Below are 17,337 nucleotides of genomic sequence, written 5' to 3'. Positions count from 1 at the left end.
CTCTACTTGCGGGGAGCAGGGGCTATTCATTGTGGTGGCTTCTCTTGCTGCAGAGCACGGGCTCTAGGTGCATGGGTTCAGTAGTTGTGGCACACAGGCTTCGTTGCTCCATGGCATGTGGGATCTTCCCGGCCCAGGGGTCGAACCTGTGTCCCCTGCACTGGCAGGCGGATTCTTAACCACTGCACCACCAGGGAAGCCCACCATTGGCTTTTTAAATTCATCTTTGTTTTCAGGTTTTACCAGGTATACATGTAAACTTCGTACATTTCTTTTAAATGTTGCATAGAATCTCTGAGGTATGCCACAATTTATCGGTTCCCCCTCTGATGATGATTAGGTTATTTGTAATTTGTTACTTTTATAAACTCCAGTAACATTCTTATACAGGTCTCCTTGTATATATGTGCTAAAATCATCTGTTAGATACCTGTAACTGCAGTAGCTTGAGTACACAGTGGGGCTGCATTTTCCGTTTTACTAGGTATTGATGGATTATTCTCCAGAGACTACCCACTTGTGTTCTCATTAGCAGTGTACAAGAGCCCCATATTTTCACATCCTTACTTACCAACGCTATATCAGACATGCTGATTTTTGCCAAGGTGATTGTTAGCCATTTCTCGTGTATACATACCTTGCATTTAAAGTTAAACTAAGAATTTTCCACACAATACCATTCTCTAAAGTGAATTTTAATATTGTATTAAAAAATCCAACTTGTACAAGTACATATGTTCTATGATTTTATGCATACATCCATATACATATATCAAGGTAAAGTCCGATACAAAAAAAAAAATAGCTTTCCCATGGCCAGTGTTCTACAGAAGTAAGACTGTGCAAACTTTATTTTGTAGTCAAATGAGATTGCAACACTAAGGCAGAACAAGGCAAGAGCAAATCGAGTCCACAGTATGTTACAGAGTATCTTGCATAGCTTATTTGTTCTCACTTGATAAACTCATTTTAGGATTCTGAAAGATTTTTTTTCTCAGTGAATTTATACAAGTTAGTGTGTACTTTTTTGCCTTTGTTCTATAGCAAACCAGCTTTCTCAGTATTAGTTATGTTTTACTTTACAACCTTACGGAATTAATGATAGCCTGAGCTTTTGGGGTTCTGAACTGTTTTCATCGTAATCCTTGACACAATGACATACAAATACATAGAGCATTTTGAATCTTCATCTGTATCTCAGGCGATTTTCCAGGGCTTCCATTCTCTGTGTCATTTCTTCTAGTAAATCTCAAATTAAGGAAGAGGAATCTGAATGGCCTATTTTTATTTACATTCAAATACAACTTGATTTATCTACATAAGAATTTGTGTCCTGAAAATACAAGGCTTTTGTTGTTTTTTTTTCCATTTCTGTTAAGTATTTTAAAATTCTGACTTACAAGTTTATAGTAACTCATTAGCACATGCTATCAAGACTATAAGTCTGTATTAGGTTAAATACTTTTTTTTTAACATTAAAGCCAGATAGCTCAGTTCAGATTTTTCTTTTTAAAAATCTTAATTCTACTCACACCCCTGTTGCTTATAAATTAAATTGCCATAGCACATCTCTGGGAGCCGAACTGATAATGTTGGGAATGAGGTGAAGAGAAGAAAACAAAAGGATTAAACCTTGGAAAGTAAGATACGACATCAGAAGAGAAGAAGGATGGGAAGTTTTCACCCATGATGCCAGATAGGACCAAAGGGTAGCAGCCTTGAAGACTTCTGACCTATGCTCTTTTAATTAATTTTTTCTTAAGATTTTTTTTTTTTGATGTGGACCATTTTTAATGTCTTTATTGAATTTGTTACAGTGTTGCTTCTGTTTTATGTTTTGGTTTTTGGCTCCAAGGCATGTGGGATCCTGGCTTCCTGACCAGGGATTGAACCTGCATCCCCTGCATTGGAAGGCAAAGTCTTAACCACTGGACCACCAGGGATGTCCCAGCCTATTTTTTTTAATATATAACTTCCTTATTATCTTGTGAAGTAAACCCTCAGAGGTGGGCTGGGAAAAGGCAGAGCAGAGGAGCATTAGAATAAACATTTGTCTTCCTTCCTGAAGCTTCTTAATACCCTCCACCTGTTCCCTCAATGGCAGAGTGAGAGCCCGGATTCATGATCTATATTATCCACTGTTGTATTAATTTACTTTACTTTATGGAGCATATTTCCAGTTTCCAGAGAGGGAACGGCTGTATGCTGTTCTTTATTTTATAAACCCATTGGCACAGAAATAGTAGAGAATTAAACCATTTCCCTTTAGCTAGTTGATGCGTCTTGAGCTAGATATAAGGCAGCTTTAGTAAGCTTACTGTAATTTTAAGTTCAGAGCTGTTGGCAGGGTGTTCAGTGTCTAAAAGCGCAGAATCCTCATTTCTCCATCATCCCAAAGCATTCCTTTTACTTGTAATATTGTTTTAATGAATCATTGGATCCTGCTGTCCCCTCAGTAGAATGTTTCATCTTAGAGTGCTGATATAAAAGATCTGTGCTGGCAAACAAAACCCCAACCCCAGTCTACTAGAAACTACACACTGACCGAATGTGGCCGCAGTGCGGCTTGGGGCCAAAGGAAAGGTTTGGCGTTTAGGTAGAGTTTGAAACCTCTCCATTCCACAGAATTCTTTTCCTATACATACTGTATCTTTGATGCAGTTCAGATCTGGTATATATCTTTCATTTCCTTCCAGCAGAGAAGGAGTTAAGTCTTTTTTCTCTACTTTGCATACTGACTGGCTGACTGGCCTTACTGCTAAACCTCCTAGAACCAAGTGCAGATAGCAGCTAAGTACTTGCCTTTGGCTTTCAAGCACCTACCAAGCTGCTTAAGAAAAAGCCTTTCTTAGAGTTCACTATGCTTGACTTTATGGAAATGACTTCATTTGATATACACCCATAATTAGAATTTTTTGAAGTTTTGAAAATATTCTTTGCATTCCATTACAGAAGCATAACATTAGAAAAGGATATAGCGCTGCGTTAATTTTCTTACTTCTTCATTTGCAAGGTTCTGGAACATTATAAGGTTTTCACATTTGCATTGATCGTGTTTTTCTTCCAAAGGACTTCCTAAGAAAGCAGATGGAAAGTGTTCACCTCTATAACCCACCAGACTTCCCAGACGCATAACAGTAGGACTGAATCAGCATATGGAGGAAACCATAATGAAAGAAATGTTCAGCTTTTTCCGTGCAGCCAGATCCAGTAATACCAGGAAAGGGCCGCATGTGCTTCCAGTGCTGGAAGTGGCCTTTATTGTGGACTGCAGGAAGACTACTCAGTTTCCTTTGATTTTTTTTTTTTTACTTCTCATTTTTCTTAAGTTCTTCTCTTCCCCCCCCCCCCCCCCCGCCACTTCCTCCTTTCCTGTCTTCTCTTAAGATGAATTTGTTGGCAAATTGAGACGCTGATAGCAAATAGCAATATTTTACTTGGAATTACCTGAGGATTTTGTCGCATGGAAAAGTTTTTGTGTAGACCGTGCAAGATTGTCTTCTTCAAACAGATATCTGTGTTGCACTGCAAAATTAGAACAGGAAAGTAGGTCTCGGATATTTATGGTGACTGGCTCAGATTCTGAAAAGAGAAAGAAAACTGAAGTCACACCTGTTTAACATGGTTGTGGTTATAAAACAGCCATCAGCTGTCAGAGTAAGGTACTTGGTATTCCTAGAATGGGGTACACGGCTTTACTTTGGGACATACCATGGCAGAAGGACTGTCAGCAGAGAGGCTGTTACCAACTATGGCTAAAAAAGTGTAGAGTAAATATTTCCTATGTGATGGAGGGGAAAAAGCCATAGTTAACATAATTCAGATCTTTCTTACTTACACTTCTTTACAACTTTTGTCTGTAGGGAAACCATGGTGGAAGCATCCACCAAAGATTTTAAAAATATTGTTTTTTAAAAATGTACCTGTTGGCTGGCGGGCCCTCTTTGGCAGTTCCCCTGCTGGAGAGTCCTGTCTTCCATCAGAGTCTTCCAGAGCTGAGAGTTAAAAGATGACCAAAAGAGTGACCATTGTCCACATGGGTTCATGTGTTCTTTAGGAAACTGGTACCAGACCAACTCCTTATCTGCCTGCCACCACCCAGGATGTTCTGGTTTGATTTGGTAATACCACCGATTCAAAAAAGCAATTGGTTATCCCGATAATCCAGGACTTTTCTAGGACAGTTTTCTAGAAAGAGAAGCCTGGACCCCTTAAATGCATCTTCTTAAGAATGTCCCCAAAAATGTTATGTCTAAAAGGTGGGGGAAAAAAGTTAAATTTGTCCAAAGATTAAGTTGCAATCTCAGCAGCTCTAATTGAGGCATTTCAACTTAAAGAGCTTAGAGGCGAAACACTGTCAAGTTGCATTAGAAATCTGAAAGGCCTTCCCTTCCTGACCCCCTTCATCCCAGCGCTCTTTTCCTGTGGAGGAATAAGACATATCACTGACTGTGATTTTACTGGTGACTGAACCTGGGACAAGGATAAAAGGAAAAATGGGCAGAACTGCTATATGCAAGCACACCTGGCCCAATAGTGAACTGGAGAAAAGCACAAGGGGCTTTTTTTACATAAGAAAATCTAAATTCTGAAGGGCAGTCGAACATTCTGTAAACAGAAGTAGTCCATGCAAGAAGGCATTCTTTAACTTTTCATCAATGGGCTTGGAAGGACTACCATCCCTCTCCACTCTAGTGACAGGTGTATCCCGAAACTGCACATCAGCTTTCCTGATTCATATAATGGTGTTTCTAGTTACATGATCATCTCCATAGGGTTTTTATGAGGATTATGTATGCCATGTGTCAAAATAGTTATCACAGCGATTGGCACAGAGCAGGTGCTCAAGCAATGTTAGCTATTATTTTGTCCTCTCTCTCCTATTCTACTTTTTTGTGCTTAGTGTTTCCAGGCATCACTGGCCCTGCCCACAAGGGAGGCACTTTTTTGAGCACTTTGAAAGAATGGATTGAGAATTTCTCATTCAGGGGTTCATGTTGCTCTGTTTGCTAAGGTCTCCTAGACGTAAGCTATAGTACCTTCACATATGCCTTTCTGTAGTTTATCACTTATCTCGCCCATTGTGCTGAAGTCTTCGGCATAGAACAGATGCTTTTCGGTGGGCTCAGAGGCAATTTCTTGTAGTTCTTCCTCAATAGCTTTCCCTACCCCAACAGCATACATAGTTATACCTAAGGAACAGAGCAAATTAAGAACAGGATAGTTATACAGACATAGAAAACAAGCTTATGGTTACCAAAGCGGAAAGTGGGGGAAGGGATAAAATAGCTGGGGATTAACAGATACACATGCTATATAAAAAATAGACAACAAGGTCCTATTATATAGCACAGGGAACTATATTCAATATCTTATAACCTATAGTGGAAAAGAATCTGAAAAAGAATATATATTTACGTGTATATATATATTTATATATAATCTGAATCATTTTGCTGTACACCTGAAAGTGACACAACATTGTAAACCAACTTTACTTAAATTTTAAAAAAAAGAACAAAACACAGTAGTTACATTTGTATTCCCAGGATCTGGAAATTGTGTGTTCTGCAAAGTATAGCTGGATATTAATGAGTGGTGTGATTTGAGGGATCCATGTGAACCTCCTTTTATTTTTCCAGCGTTTTCATTTTGGTCTTATGAGCAAAAGACAGGGATCCAAGAGAGAGGGAAGGTGAGTCATTGAGGTGAGGTTGGGGAGCTAGACTACCAACCTGCTCCTCAGCCCTGGACAAGGTCATTAACAAATCTACAATTTTTCCCTGAATTAGCCTTGTGGATAAAGTAGAAAAGAGCACTACCTTATGGCTTACTAAATGAGAATCTCTTCTGGGAGAATTCTAAGAAACAGGTCAGTTTATGACCTTGTAACCAAGTTTCTACTTCTTGAAGGTACAGATAGGAACCTTCAGTGACCTGTAGCCACGTGTCCTCTTGGGAGGACAAAGCCTTGTGAGGAGGTGCTAAGTTGAAAAGGAGAATCTGCAGACCACTGGAAATCTCCTAAATCAGAAAAAAGAACAAACCCAAGTATCAACCTTAGATTTCAACAGGCATATGAGATTGTGCCAAAAGCTTTTCTAAACAAATTAATCATTAGACTCCCTTTCCCAATATCCTCTTCATGTGAAAGTAAAACATAATAAGAACTTAAGTTCTGCTTGATTTTCAACATTTTTCAGCAGATATCTTATTCAGGCTAATTCATTAGACTTGATTTTTTTTTTTTTTTTTTAATGACATAAAAATGGCTGTTTAAGCCAAAGGGCAAGAGTTGTGCCTTGTTCTAAAGTCTATGTCAGGTCAACAGCCAAGTTCAGCATATTTGTCTGAGAGCCCAGTGACTTTATGTACAACTTCCTAAAAAGGATAACTACTATTTGAAGATTGTGTTAGCGATACATGGGAGTAATTAAATTCATTAGGGGACATCACTTCAGATAAATCTTGATTCAAGAATCAAGTCAACGTCTGTTTCTTCCACCACCTGTCTTTAGAGGATTCGTAGAAATTTGAGTGGGGAAGAGAGTGAGGTAGATTGGCCTCAATGAGATACGTCAAAGGGCTAACCACTGTCTTTGGAGACAAGGTGATCTCCTCAGTACATTTTAATAATGCAGATTAGAGGGCCCATGGGTTTGACATGAGCTCAGGCAAGCTAGTGTAGCAGCCAGTTTGACAATCCACCCAGATGATTCAGGCAGGACACTTCTTGTGGGTCCTACTCTGTTGGGCTCAGAAAAAAAGTGAAGAGTGACACAAGCAATATCAGTAAAGTGGCCTCTAGAAAGAGAGGGACTGGATGTTGACGTGAAGCAGCTTTTCTGTGAGGAGGAACAGAGTTCACCAGTGGTATTGCCTTTGTTCATTTACTCAGCAAGGGCTGGTCACATGTGTATTACGTTCCAGGCCTGATCAAGGCACTGAGTCCATAGTCTTGGTCAGTGCATACCCTTTCCCCCTTATAGGACCTGCTGAAGCAATGTGCCCTTGACAAATTCTTAAAGAAAGCAGCTTTCAAGCAAACTGCTTCACAACCTCAAGTTTTCTCATCTCCCCAGGGAATCCAGACACGTTCCCTCAAGCTGTCTCCACCAACCATCATAGCTTTTGGGTTTCCTTTTGTCAAGAGCCATATACCTCTGCCACACTTGACATCTATACACAAATAAGGTAACCTCGAGTCCCCCCTGCATTATACATGGTGGAGTCAGACCTCGGAGAAGAGGCTGAGCTTTACTGAGCAACAGGAATTTGGAGGCATGATCTTGTCTGGCATTTTGATTTTCTCAAACGTTAACGTGTACCTCCTGCACACACAACAGTATTCGCTGTCCTAAGGCTACTGCACTCCCAGAGCGTTCACTGGAAGCATTGCTTTTTTTAAAAAAGTACTGGCAAGCGTTCCTCCTACCAGGAATCTATTTTTATCGAGCTTTTCAGGTGATTCTAAAGCAACCAGACCAGTGTCTGGGAACTGGTGTGTATGTCTCTGGTTAAATAGCACGTGCAGGATTGGTTCTCTGCTCTGGAGGTCACACCCTGGCTAGTAAATAACAGTAGATGATTACTCAGGTATGGTCTGTATGTAGACCAACCTACCAGTCCGCAGACTTTCGCATCCTTCCTGTCCTTTAACTCCTGTGGTGTCTCTTTAAGTTCACTAGGTGGCAGTTTAGTAAAGGTGTGTAACAGTGGTGACAGGAAGCCTTTCAGTCCACTCAGAGAATCTCACTCCTGTGGCCCCACGTGAACACCGAGTTTAAGAAACCCGCACCTCGAGTGGTGTAAGCCGCACCTCCATCCCATATTACCATTGGCCTGGGCTTTACTGGCCCACTCGGAGACATCATCTTGAGCCCGTCCGTCTGTGAACACGATGGCCACTCTGGGCACCCGTGTGGAGAGAGGCCTGGCCCCTTCTGCTTGGGTAAAACTTCTCTCAAACATGTGTTTCAGGGCCAGTCCGGTCATAGAGCCCTTGCCCATGTATTTCATGTGGGCCACAGCTTTTTTCATGTCTTTGGCCGAGCTGAAGTTTCTCAGGGTAAACTCTGTGCGGACCTGTGTGGAGTACTGGAGCAGCCCCACTCGAGCGGCTTTGGGGGAAATTGCCAAGGAATCTATAATTCCAGTGACAAACTGCTTCACAATCTCAAAATTCTCTTCTCCGAGGCTCTTGGATCCATCGATCACAAAGACCAGGTCAACTGGGCCTTCAGTGCATCCTACAGGAATGAAAGGAAAGTTGAGATAGTTACATTGATTAAAAAAATCACCTATGCACAAGAAGAGAAGAAAATTATGCTTCCACTGGAGGCATAACCACTTTGGAGAGCCGCCTTTACTCTTCAGATAATGCACAGGACAGACAGAAAGTGTTGGGAGAGTAACGAGCGACTGTAATGCCCACAATTGCCTTCATATGCAGCTGGTCAAATTGCTAAACAGTACTTTCCACAAGCAAAAACACACAACAGATGTACAAACTGGAAACCAGGTCCACACTGTACCCTGGGTCACTGGCAGCCAGGTCTGGGAGGGACTGTGTGTAGAGTACCCTGAAGGGTTTAACAGCACCCAAAAGATGCCAATAACTTTACTCCAGGAGGGTGACATCATGCCCGTGCAGGCATCTGACAGACAATGGACTCGGAGAGTCTTCCAGTTCAGCTCAGCCATCGCCTCTTCCAGGGAGATTTCCTAGTAACCCAGCTGGTCTTAGTTACTCTCTGTGTAGCCCTAACATTACTAATTTAGTTGACAAAAAATTGTTTATTGAGCACCTGCTTTGTGTAAGGTAGTCAGTGCAGCAGAATTGCAACAGTGACCAAAACAAAGTCCCCAACACCACGTTGCTTATAGTCCAGTGTACTCTGTGCAGTGTTCACACTGTACAATAGTTAGTTAATTACGTGTCAGTTTCCTCCTCTAACCTGGCAGTTCCTCCTCAGCAGGAACCATTTCTCCATTTCTGTACCTCAATACTTGGCACACAATAGTTGTTCAATAAATGCTTGTTGACAGCATAAATGAAGGAGGTGGTGTCCATTGGGTAGCACATCTGTAAGTACCCTATTGACTTTTTTTTTTTTTTTGGCCGTGCATTGCAGCTTGTGGGATCCTAGATCCCCAACCAGGGACCGAACTCGGGCCCTCTGCAGTGAAAGCACGGAGTCCCCGCCACTGGACCTCCAGGGAGTTCCCCCATATTGACCTTTTAAAGTTTTAACATGAATTATCACTGTGAATTATTTATCTATATGGAAGTTTTCCAGGCAACTCAGATGGTTGACAGTAAAAGCTCTATGCAAGTACGTAAACAACCTGGGTGTGGAGAGGTTTTTTGTTATTTAGGGCCACATAAGAAAAATTTACAGATCCCAAGTGGATGATCTCATTTCAAACAGTCTACAGTATGCAATATAACATTCTCTTTTACATATCAAGCAGCTGTCTAATATCTGAAAGTGAAGCACAGCAATATTAGGAAATAAAGACACACACATGCAAAAATATTTCTATTCCTGGCTCAACTAACATGCTAATGTAATTGTGTGTGTGTGTGTGTGTGTGTGTGTGTGTGTGTTGGAAGTGTTGGGTTCCTCTCTTTCTCCATTAAGTGCTTGTCCTCATTACTCAACCTATATTTAAATATTTATTGGCTGCGTTGGGTCTTCGTTACGGCACACGGGCTCTCTCTAGTTGCAGCGAGTGGGGGCTACTCTTCATTGTGGTGCATGTGGTATCCCTGGGGCAGGGATCGAACCTGTGTCCCCTGCATTGGCAGGCGGATTCTTAACCACTGTGCAACCTAGGAAGTCCTCAGCCTAATGAATTAATTTATTGGCTGTGTTGGGCCTTCATTGCTGCACATGGGCTTTCTCTAGTTAAGGCAAGCAGGAGCTCCTCTTTTTTGCGGTGCGTGGGCTTCTCAGTGTGGTGGCTTCTCTTGTTGCGGAGCACAGGCTCTAGGCTCGCAGGCTTCAGTCGTTGCAGCACATGGGCTCAACAGTTGTGGCTCACGGGCTCTAGAGCACAAGGCTCAGTAGTTGTGGCACATGGGCTTAGTTGTTCTGCAACATGTGGGATCTTCCTGGACCAGGGATCAAACCCGTGTCCCCTGTGTTGGCAGGCAGATTCTTAACCACTGCGCCACCAGGGAAGTCCCTACTCAACCTATTGATGTGTTATTAGTGAAAGAGGAAAAGGCCAATTCAGAGCTTCGTTTATATTCATAGCCTGAAACTCAGGCAGTGTGCATGTGGCTCTCCAGCAGATTTCAGAAATCATGAAATACTTTTCCAGCAGCGAATCTGTTTTCTCTTCTTCCCCATGTACTCTTTTCTTACATAATGAAACCAACATCTGCAGCCTCCATGCATAGAGGAGCGTAGAAGGCTTCTCCAGGAAACAAGAATCGTAGGTTGAATGGAAGAGCATCAGGGTGAGAGGTGCTAGACTCTCACTTTCAGATCCAGGGAGAATGACGAGCCCCTCTTGTTGGTTTCTTGTTTGCAGGAAGGTCACTCAGCTTTCCTTGGATGTTTTCTTTTGGTAGTTAAGTCAGTGAGACTGGAATGGAACTGTGATTTGGTTTCTGAACTTAATTTTCACAGAGTTCCAGAATTTCAGGGTTGGGCAAGACCTTTAAAGGTCACTGGTCCAGCCCCCCTGTTGTTCACATTTTCACTGCATCCCTACCCAGCAGCCATTCATTCAGCCTGGACCAGAACACCTCTCGTGATGAGGAACTCATCACCTCTTCGCTGAAGCCGCATCTGTAGACAGCTCTGCTGTTGATGGTTACAGTAGCGATCATTCGTCGAGCTCCTGGAGTGTGCAAGCACTGGGCTACTCACCTTTAAATACATGTTGTCATATATTGACGATTCTGTGAGGTATTATCTTCATATCATATGAAGAAACTGAGACTCAAGAGAAGTTACATAATTTCTCCAAGGTCATACAAATGTATGAAGAGGGGGTTCAAATCCAGGTCTGTTGAAATTCCTGATCTTAACTACTTAATCACACAGCTTCTCTGAGACAAAGTGTCTTTGTCCTCATACTGAGCTGTAGCTTCTCCCCAGTGCCCTTCCTTTCCCAGGGGTTTGGGGGTGTGTCATACAAGTAATGGGTGAGGAAGTTGTCACTTTGGTATTTGAAAGGTACCTCAAGTCTTTTATTCTACACAGATCTTCCTTTATTTTTCACTTGACCTCATATTGAACTTCCTCACCATGATGTTTTCTAAATCTTGTCTCTATCCTTTTTCTTTATTTTTTTTTCTAAAAAAATATTACATGCACATGGAACAAAGTTCAAACACTACAAAGGGTATCTCTATTTCTACCTACCTATAAAGCTATAGCTTTATATTGAGAGAGAAAGAATGTATGTTAGAGCCTTTTGCAAAATACATCAATGGTAACATACTATAAAAACCATTCAGCACTATGCTTTTTTCACCTAAAATATCTTGGGGATACATCTAGAGCTGCTTCATTCCTTTTAACAGCTGTATAGTGTTCTATTGTAGAGATGCACCATAATTTATTTAATCAGTATCTTATGGATAGACATTTACCTTATTTCTCATTTTTTGCTGCTACAAATAACGCTGCACAAAATATCCCTTTAAATATGGCTTTGTGAACACATGTACTTATCCGTGGGATAAACTCCTATAACTGAAACTGCCTTTAAAATATTGCCAAATAGCCCTCCTAAAAGTTGTACCAATTCAGAAACCTAGTGATAAATTTACAATTGCCTATTACAATATACCACTGCCGGGGACTTCCCTGGTGGTCTAGTGGCTAAGACTGTGCTCCCCATGCTGGGGGCCCGGGTTCAATCCCTGGTCAGGGAACTAGATCCCACATGCCGCAACTAAGAGTTCACATGCTGCAACTAAATGATCCTGCATGCCACATATAAGGAATCATCAAACTTTTTGAACTATGATAACTAACAGGTAAAAAAATATATTGTAGCTTTAATCTCTCACTCTACATTTTCCCTTTTTTTTTCTTTTATGGCTTTTATGTTTCATGTCATGTTTATAAAGTTATTCTCTACTCAGATTATAAAATAACTCTTTCAAGATTTTTTCTGTTACCTTAGAGGTATTATTTTTTAAGTTTAAAAGCACAAGTCTTACCTCCCTTATTCCAGATATTCTTATTCAGCTAGGATCACTCTAGCCTCTTAGCTGATAGTGAACTTACTGTCAGCTAAAACCAAAAGTTTTTTCATAGGTGCAGTTAAGCTCGCTCTTCCCCATTCTGTATCTAAGCATACACATTTATATCTATGGTAGAAGCAGAGGTGAGGGATTTATTTCCTGCAAATACTCCAAAAAGCAATTGCTCTCAAACCAAATTAAAGCAAAAAACCACGTTCAGATCACTTACTTTTGCACCGTCTTCCATCCTCAGCTAGAATAAATCCCTCTGAGCATTTGCAGATGTAAGAATTGCCACGATTAACACAAATGTGTTCACAGCCATGGTGGGTTGATTTGCAGACATCCTTCCCTGAGGGTAATATAGGAAGTTAAGCAACGCCATCAGTGTAGAAATGAGCTGGATTGAACAGTAGTGTCAGGACAGATCATGGAAATAATCCATTAAAAAAAAATCTCTGTTCAAACTCCCTCTATAACACCCCCCTGTTCAGTCTATTACTCAGGATCGGGCATGTTAAAGGAAATCTCCTCTCAGAAAGCTCTAGTTCCCATGAAACTGAATGATGGGTGATCAGGTGCCCAGGATTACTAATTTTTAGAATTGTTTGATGTGCTTTGAGTTTTTATTTTCCCAAGCTACTGATTTTCCCCAGGGACATCCCAAACACTCCAGTTTTAATTGTCTAATGAACATGTCTCATGTGTGAGGTACTTAAACTCTTCAAAGTAGTTACAACCCTTTAATCCTCACAACATCCTGTGGAAAGAGGAGGTCAGGGATAATTATACCCAATGTATAAATGAAGAAACAAAGTTTCACAGAGTTGCCCAAGCAGGATGTTCCTGAGTAGTCCTCCTCCATGGTGTGAAAGCCTTTAGTTCTCTGGTTCTTTTCTGTCATTAGTTCCCTAAAAGGAGAAGCTTCCTACAAAATTGGTATCAGTGACTACAGATCCCTCTTGAAGTGAGAATGGTGGGATTCGATTTAGCAATCAAGTTTCAGAGGAAGAAGTTGTGCCTTGTGTACACAATAGCTCAACTTATTCAGCAAAAAAAAAAAAAAAAAAAATGTTGAATGAAGAAATGATGCGTGTGTGTGTGCCCATGCTTACAGAAACAGAAGCATGAACAAATGGCTCAGGCAGACATAGGCAGAACTGTAGCCATGGGCTCTGCAGAGGCACACTGCAGTGTGAAGGCAAAACAATGGCTCGTGTAGGGAGCCCTGCACAGTCCGGCCATGGACCATGGGCATCCCAGGAATCGGTTTTTCACACAGAACTTCTCACTAACGGTAGAAGCCCCTCTTCCTGGTGGAAGAATGAGGAGTGAGTTCTTCCCAACCTTGCTGTGTTGACCTGTGGAGGCCTCCAGTTATCTGAGGAATCCGTGAGGAAATTCCCCCAAAACAACCTCAACAGCAAGCGAATTTTTTTTTTTAACTAGAAAAGGACCATCCTGCTCATCAGAGCAGAGTATCACAAAAGCAAGTAGACAGCGTCAAGATCCCCCAAAGTAGGGATTAATAGCTCAGAACCTCACAGTGGAGGAAAAATCCCCATCCTGTGCTCGTCTACGGCTCACTTCACTGAGCTCAGATGTCCCTGCCTCTTCTGTTGGGGGCTGTGACGGTTAACTTGATGTGTCACCTTAGCTAGGCTATGGTGCCCAGCTGTTGTGTCAAACAGCAGTCTAGATGTTGCTGTGAAGGTATTTGTTTAGATGAGATTAACATTTAAATTGGGAAACTCTGTAAAGCAGGTTATCCTCTACAATGTGGGTGGGCCTTATCTTGATGCCCTTTAGAGAAAAGAAGACTGACTTCCCCCCAAGGAAGAGAGAATTCTGCTTCCAGACCATCTGTGGATTAGAGCTGCACCATGGGGTCTCCCCAGGGCCACCAGCCTGCCAGCCTGCCCTGCAGATTCCCTATCTATCGATTGATCTAGACACACACACACACACACACACACACACACACACACGTATACATACATTTTATTGGTTCTCTGGAGAACCCTGACCAATCTACCTTCTAAGTAAACTTTCAGAATCCGTTTTGAATAACCTGCAGAAGCAAATGGTAGAATGGATAAACAAGACTCACAGAAAATCCCTTCGGCCCTTCTCGCACCTTCTGACCTTACTCATAAGGTTTTCCAAGAAGAAAAAGCACTACAATTATTCTTTGATCCTCATAGTAATTGCTGGCAGAGACTCTAATCCCATCCACTGACTTGCCAGGTGCTGTGCTAGGCTCTGGACATCCACACAGCTCCTGTGGAAAGGGCCCACAGCTGGGAGAAAGTGAAAAGCAGCAAAGAGCCTGACGACTCAGGGCCTTGACTGAGAAATTCCTGAAGAACTAAGGGTCTACTGTACTGACCACTAGCACAAGACTTTCAGAGCACCCAAAGACAGGAACTTACAATACGGACATTGATTATCATGGAAGACTTTCAATATTCAATGAAGTTCTCCAACTGTCCAAGACCCACAGATGGAAAAGTCCACCTCTACTTTGAAGCCACTTACTTCTGCAGCGTTTCCCGTCCTCAGCGAGTCGGAATCCCTCCAAGCACTTGCAGATGTACGACTCACCACTGTTTACACAAATGTGTTCACACCTGTGGTCTACTGCTTGGCAGACATCTTTCCCTGAGGACAGCAGAGCAAGTTAAGAATTTCACCAACATCAGTTTTCCCTGGGCTTCACCTGGGAGGATCCATCCATCTCAGCCACTGGACTCCAGGGCCACCTGAGCTCAGTGACCCGTTGGGAGGAAGGTAAAACTGAGGATGAAGTTCAGCGGCTCTAATTCAGGCTCACTCTCCCAATTTCCTCACTGTCACCACCACCGTCATCCACCAGCACTGACTTCAGTGTCTCATAAAAATGCAACCCGTCACCAGCTTTCTGCAGATGCAGTTTGTGATATCAGAAGGGAAACACTGTTGGTATGATTACTTAGGAGATTAAACCTCAATTTAGATTAGTGGCACTGAAATCTAATTCTGGCTTTTCTCCTGACATATGACTTTGGAGAATGACTTAACCTCTTGGAGCCTTACCTTTCCTTTCTGAAAAATGAGAGGAATCCTTTGTTTCCCATCTTTTCTTCCAATGTGAAATATGAGTTGTTCTTTGTAAAGTACTTTGAGAAGTTTGAGAAGAAGATGGCTGACAGGGGTGGGAATCATTTGCTCAGGGTTACACACTCCTCTTTGACTATATAGCGATGTGTCTTGGCACCATCTAAGAGGCCTTGCTTTTTGAGATGTAGAATGGCCTCATCATAAGGTGGTGTCTAAGAGGGATTTGTGCCACCAGAAACAACAACAACAGTATTATTAAAGATGAAAAAACAGAGGCTCAGAGATGTTAAGCAACTTGCCCAGATAGAATCCTGGATTTCAGACTATCCATCTTTCCAGTAAAGCACACTGCCAATCTATTGTTTCTTATCACAGGACATAAATGAATATCTTCAGTTATAGCTCTGGCATTGACTTTTTTCATTTGTCCATTTGTTTGTTTTCTTTTTAATAGACTTAATTTTTTTAGGACAGTTTTAGATCTACAGAAAAACTGAACATAGTACAGAGAGTTCCTATAAAACCCACACCCAGTTTACACTATTATCAACATCTTATATTAGTGTGATATGTTTGTTATAATTAATGGACCAGTATTGATACAGTAATATCAACTGAAGTCCATAGTTTATGTATATTTCCTTAGTTTTTAACCCAATATCTTTTTTTCTGATTCAGGATCCGGCATTACATTTAGTGGTCTTGTGGCACTGGTTTTCAAGAGTAACTGATTTACACAGAGATCAGGACAGTAGATTTCACTGCAGAGGTCAGACACAGTAAAGTGAGCCCACTCCAATAAAAACTTACTTCTGCAGGTTTTCCCATCTTCACGGAGTATATACCCTTCAAAGCACTGGCACGCAAAAGAGCTTCCACTGCTTACACATGAATGTTCACAGCCATGGTTCCCCAAAGCACAAGAGTCCAATTCTGAGAATCCAATTGGAATTAGAGAAACAGAAAAAGGAAATGATTCATACATTAGTGACTTAATCTCATAAGAGATTTCAGACACCTTAAATGAAACCAGTACTTTATCCACAGGGCACATTTCAAAAGAGAAAGCAGGTCTATGAGCAAAAATTCTTAATATATAAAAAGCACATAAAATAAACCAATATGATCATCTCCATAGGAAAAATGAACAAAAGACATGGAAAGACAACTTACAAAAGGAGAGACATAAATGGCTTATAAATATTGGAAAATAAGTCCCACATCACTGATTATCACGTAACTAATGTCAACATCTACACATCTGCTTATGTACGCATGTATGTGTCCTGCTTCAGTCACCCATCCATCCAGTCGTGCGTTCACTTGCTCACTGAGTTGCGGAATATTTCGTGAGTCCCTTGTCTCTGAGTCAGCTACTCTTCTAGGCTCTGGGGATGTAACAATGAACAAAACAAAGTCTCTGCGTTTGTGAAGTTTACATTTGGTGGCAGGGGTGGGAGGAAAGAGAATGCAAGACAAACAACAGACCAACAACTATATATGTTTGATGGGGAAGGTGCCTTGGAGAAAAGCAGGACGAGGAGGGTGGAGAGTGCCCGCTGGTTTGGGGTGTGGGAGGGCTTGTTGTTTTACATGCTGCAGACAGAGAAGGTGACACTGAGCAGAGCCCTGGAGAGAGAGATGAGTGAATGCGTGGTGTCTGGGAAGAACAGCAGCCAAGGAAGAATAGCAGCTGCAAATGGCAGTGGTGGGAGTGGGTGGGGCAGGTTTCGGGAAAGGCAGGGAGACCAGGGGGACGGGCAGGTGAGGAGCTGGGACAGACCGCGTGGCAGTCACAGGCAGCGGTTGCCTCGAAGTAAGAAGCGGTCACTGGATGGTTTTGAGCAGTGGAGTGACATGAACTGCCTATTTTTAAAGGACTACCGTGCACAGAACAGGGCGCAGGTAAGCTTGGAGCATGGACAGCTGTAAGAAACCCAGTGCACTAATCCTGGTGGCCTAGACAAGCTGGTGAGAGGGTTCCAACTGTGGCTGCACTTTGAAGGCAGAGCCTACAAACTTTGCTG

The 17,337-nt window shown here is 41.9% G+C and overlaps 1 protein-coding gene across 4 annotated transcripts in view; it reads right to left on the bottom strand.

Moving 5' to 3' along the window:
* Positions 1–684: 684 nt before the first annotated feature.
* Positions 685–17,337, bottom strand: part of MATN2 (matrilin 2) — a 155,068-nt gene continuing 138,415 nt past the window's right edge. For 3 of the 4 annotated variants that reach the window (XM_057736049.1, XM_057736050.1, XM_057736051.1), the window contains 9 exons: positions 16,121–16,243; positions 14,750–14,872; positions 12,441–12,563; positions 7,836–8,249; positions 5,040–5,192; positions 3,924–3,995; positions 3,448–3,582; positions 2,977–3,075; positions 685–1,242 (listed from right to left, as the gene is read on the bottom strand). In XM_057736049.1, the coding sequence (XP_057592032.1) occupies positions 1,187–1,242; positions 2,977–3,075; positions 3,448–3,582; positions 3,924–3,995; positions 5,040–5,192; positions 7,836–8,249; positions 12,441–12,563; positions 14,750–14,872; positions 16,121–16,243 (1,298 nt within the window). In that variant the 3' untranslated portion in view covers positions 685–1,186. The remainder of the gene's footprint in view (positions 1,243–2,976; positions 3,076–3,447; positions 3,583–3,923; positions 3,996–5,039; positions 5,193–7,835; positions 8,250–12,440; positions 12,564–14,749; positions 14,873–16,120; positions 16,244–17,337) is intronic. The other variant, XM_057736048.1, reaches the window with a different exon arrangement.

Source organism: Hippopotamus amphibius, chromosome 5, assembly GCF_030028045.1.
Source record: "Hippopotamus amphibius kiboko isolate mHipAmp2 chromosome 5, mHipAmp2.hap2, whole genome shotgun sequence".
Taxonomy (NCBI): Eukaryota; Metazoa; Chordata; class Mammalia; order Artiodactyla; family Hippopotamidae; genus Hippopotamus; species Hippopotamus amphibius.
The sequence above is the reverse complement of the archived record's forward strand: the minus strand, read 5'-3'. Positions and strand labels throughout refer to the sequence as shown.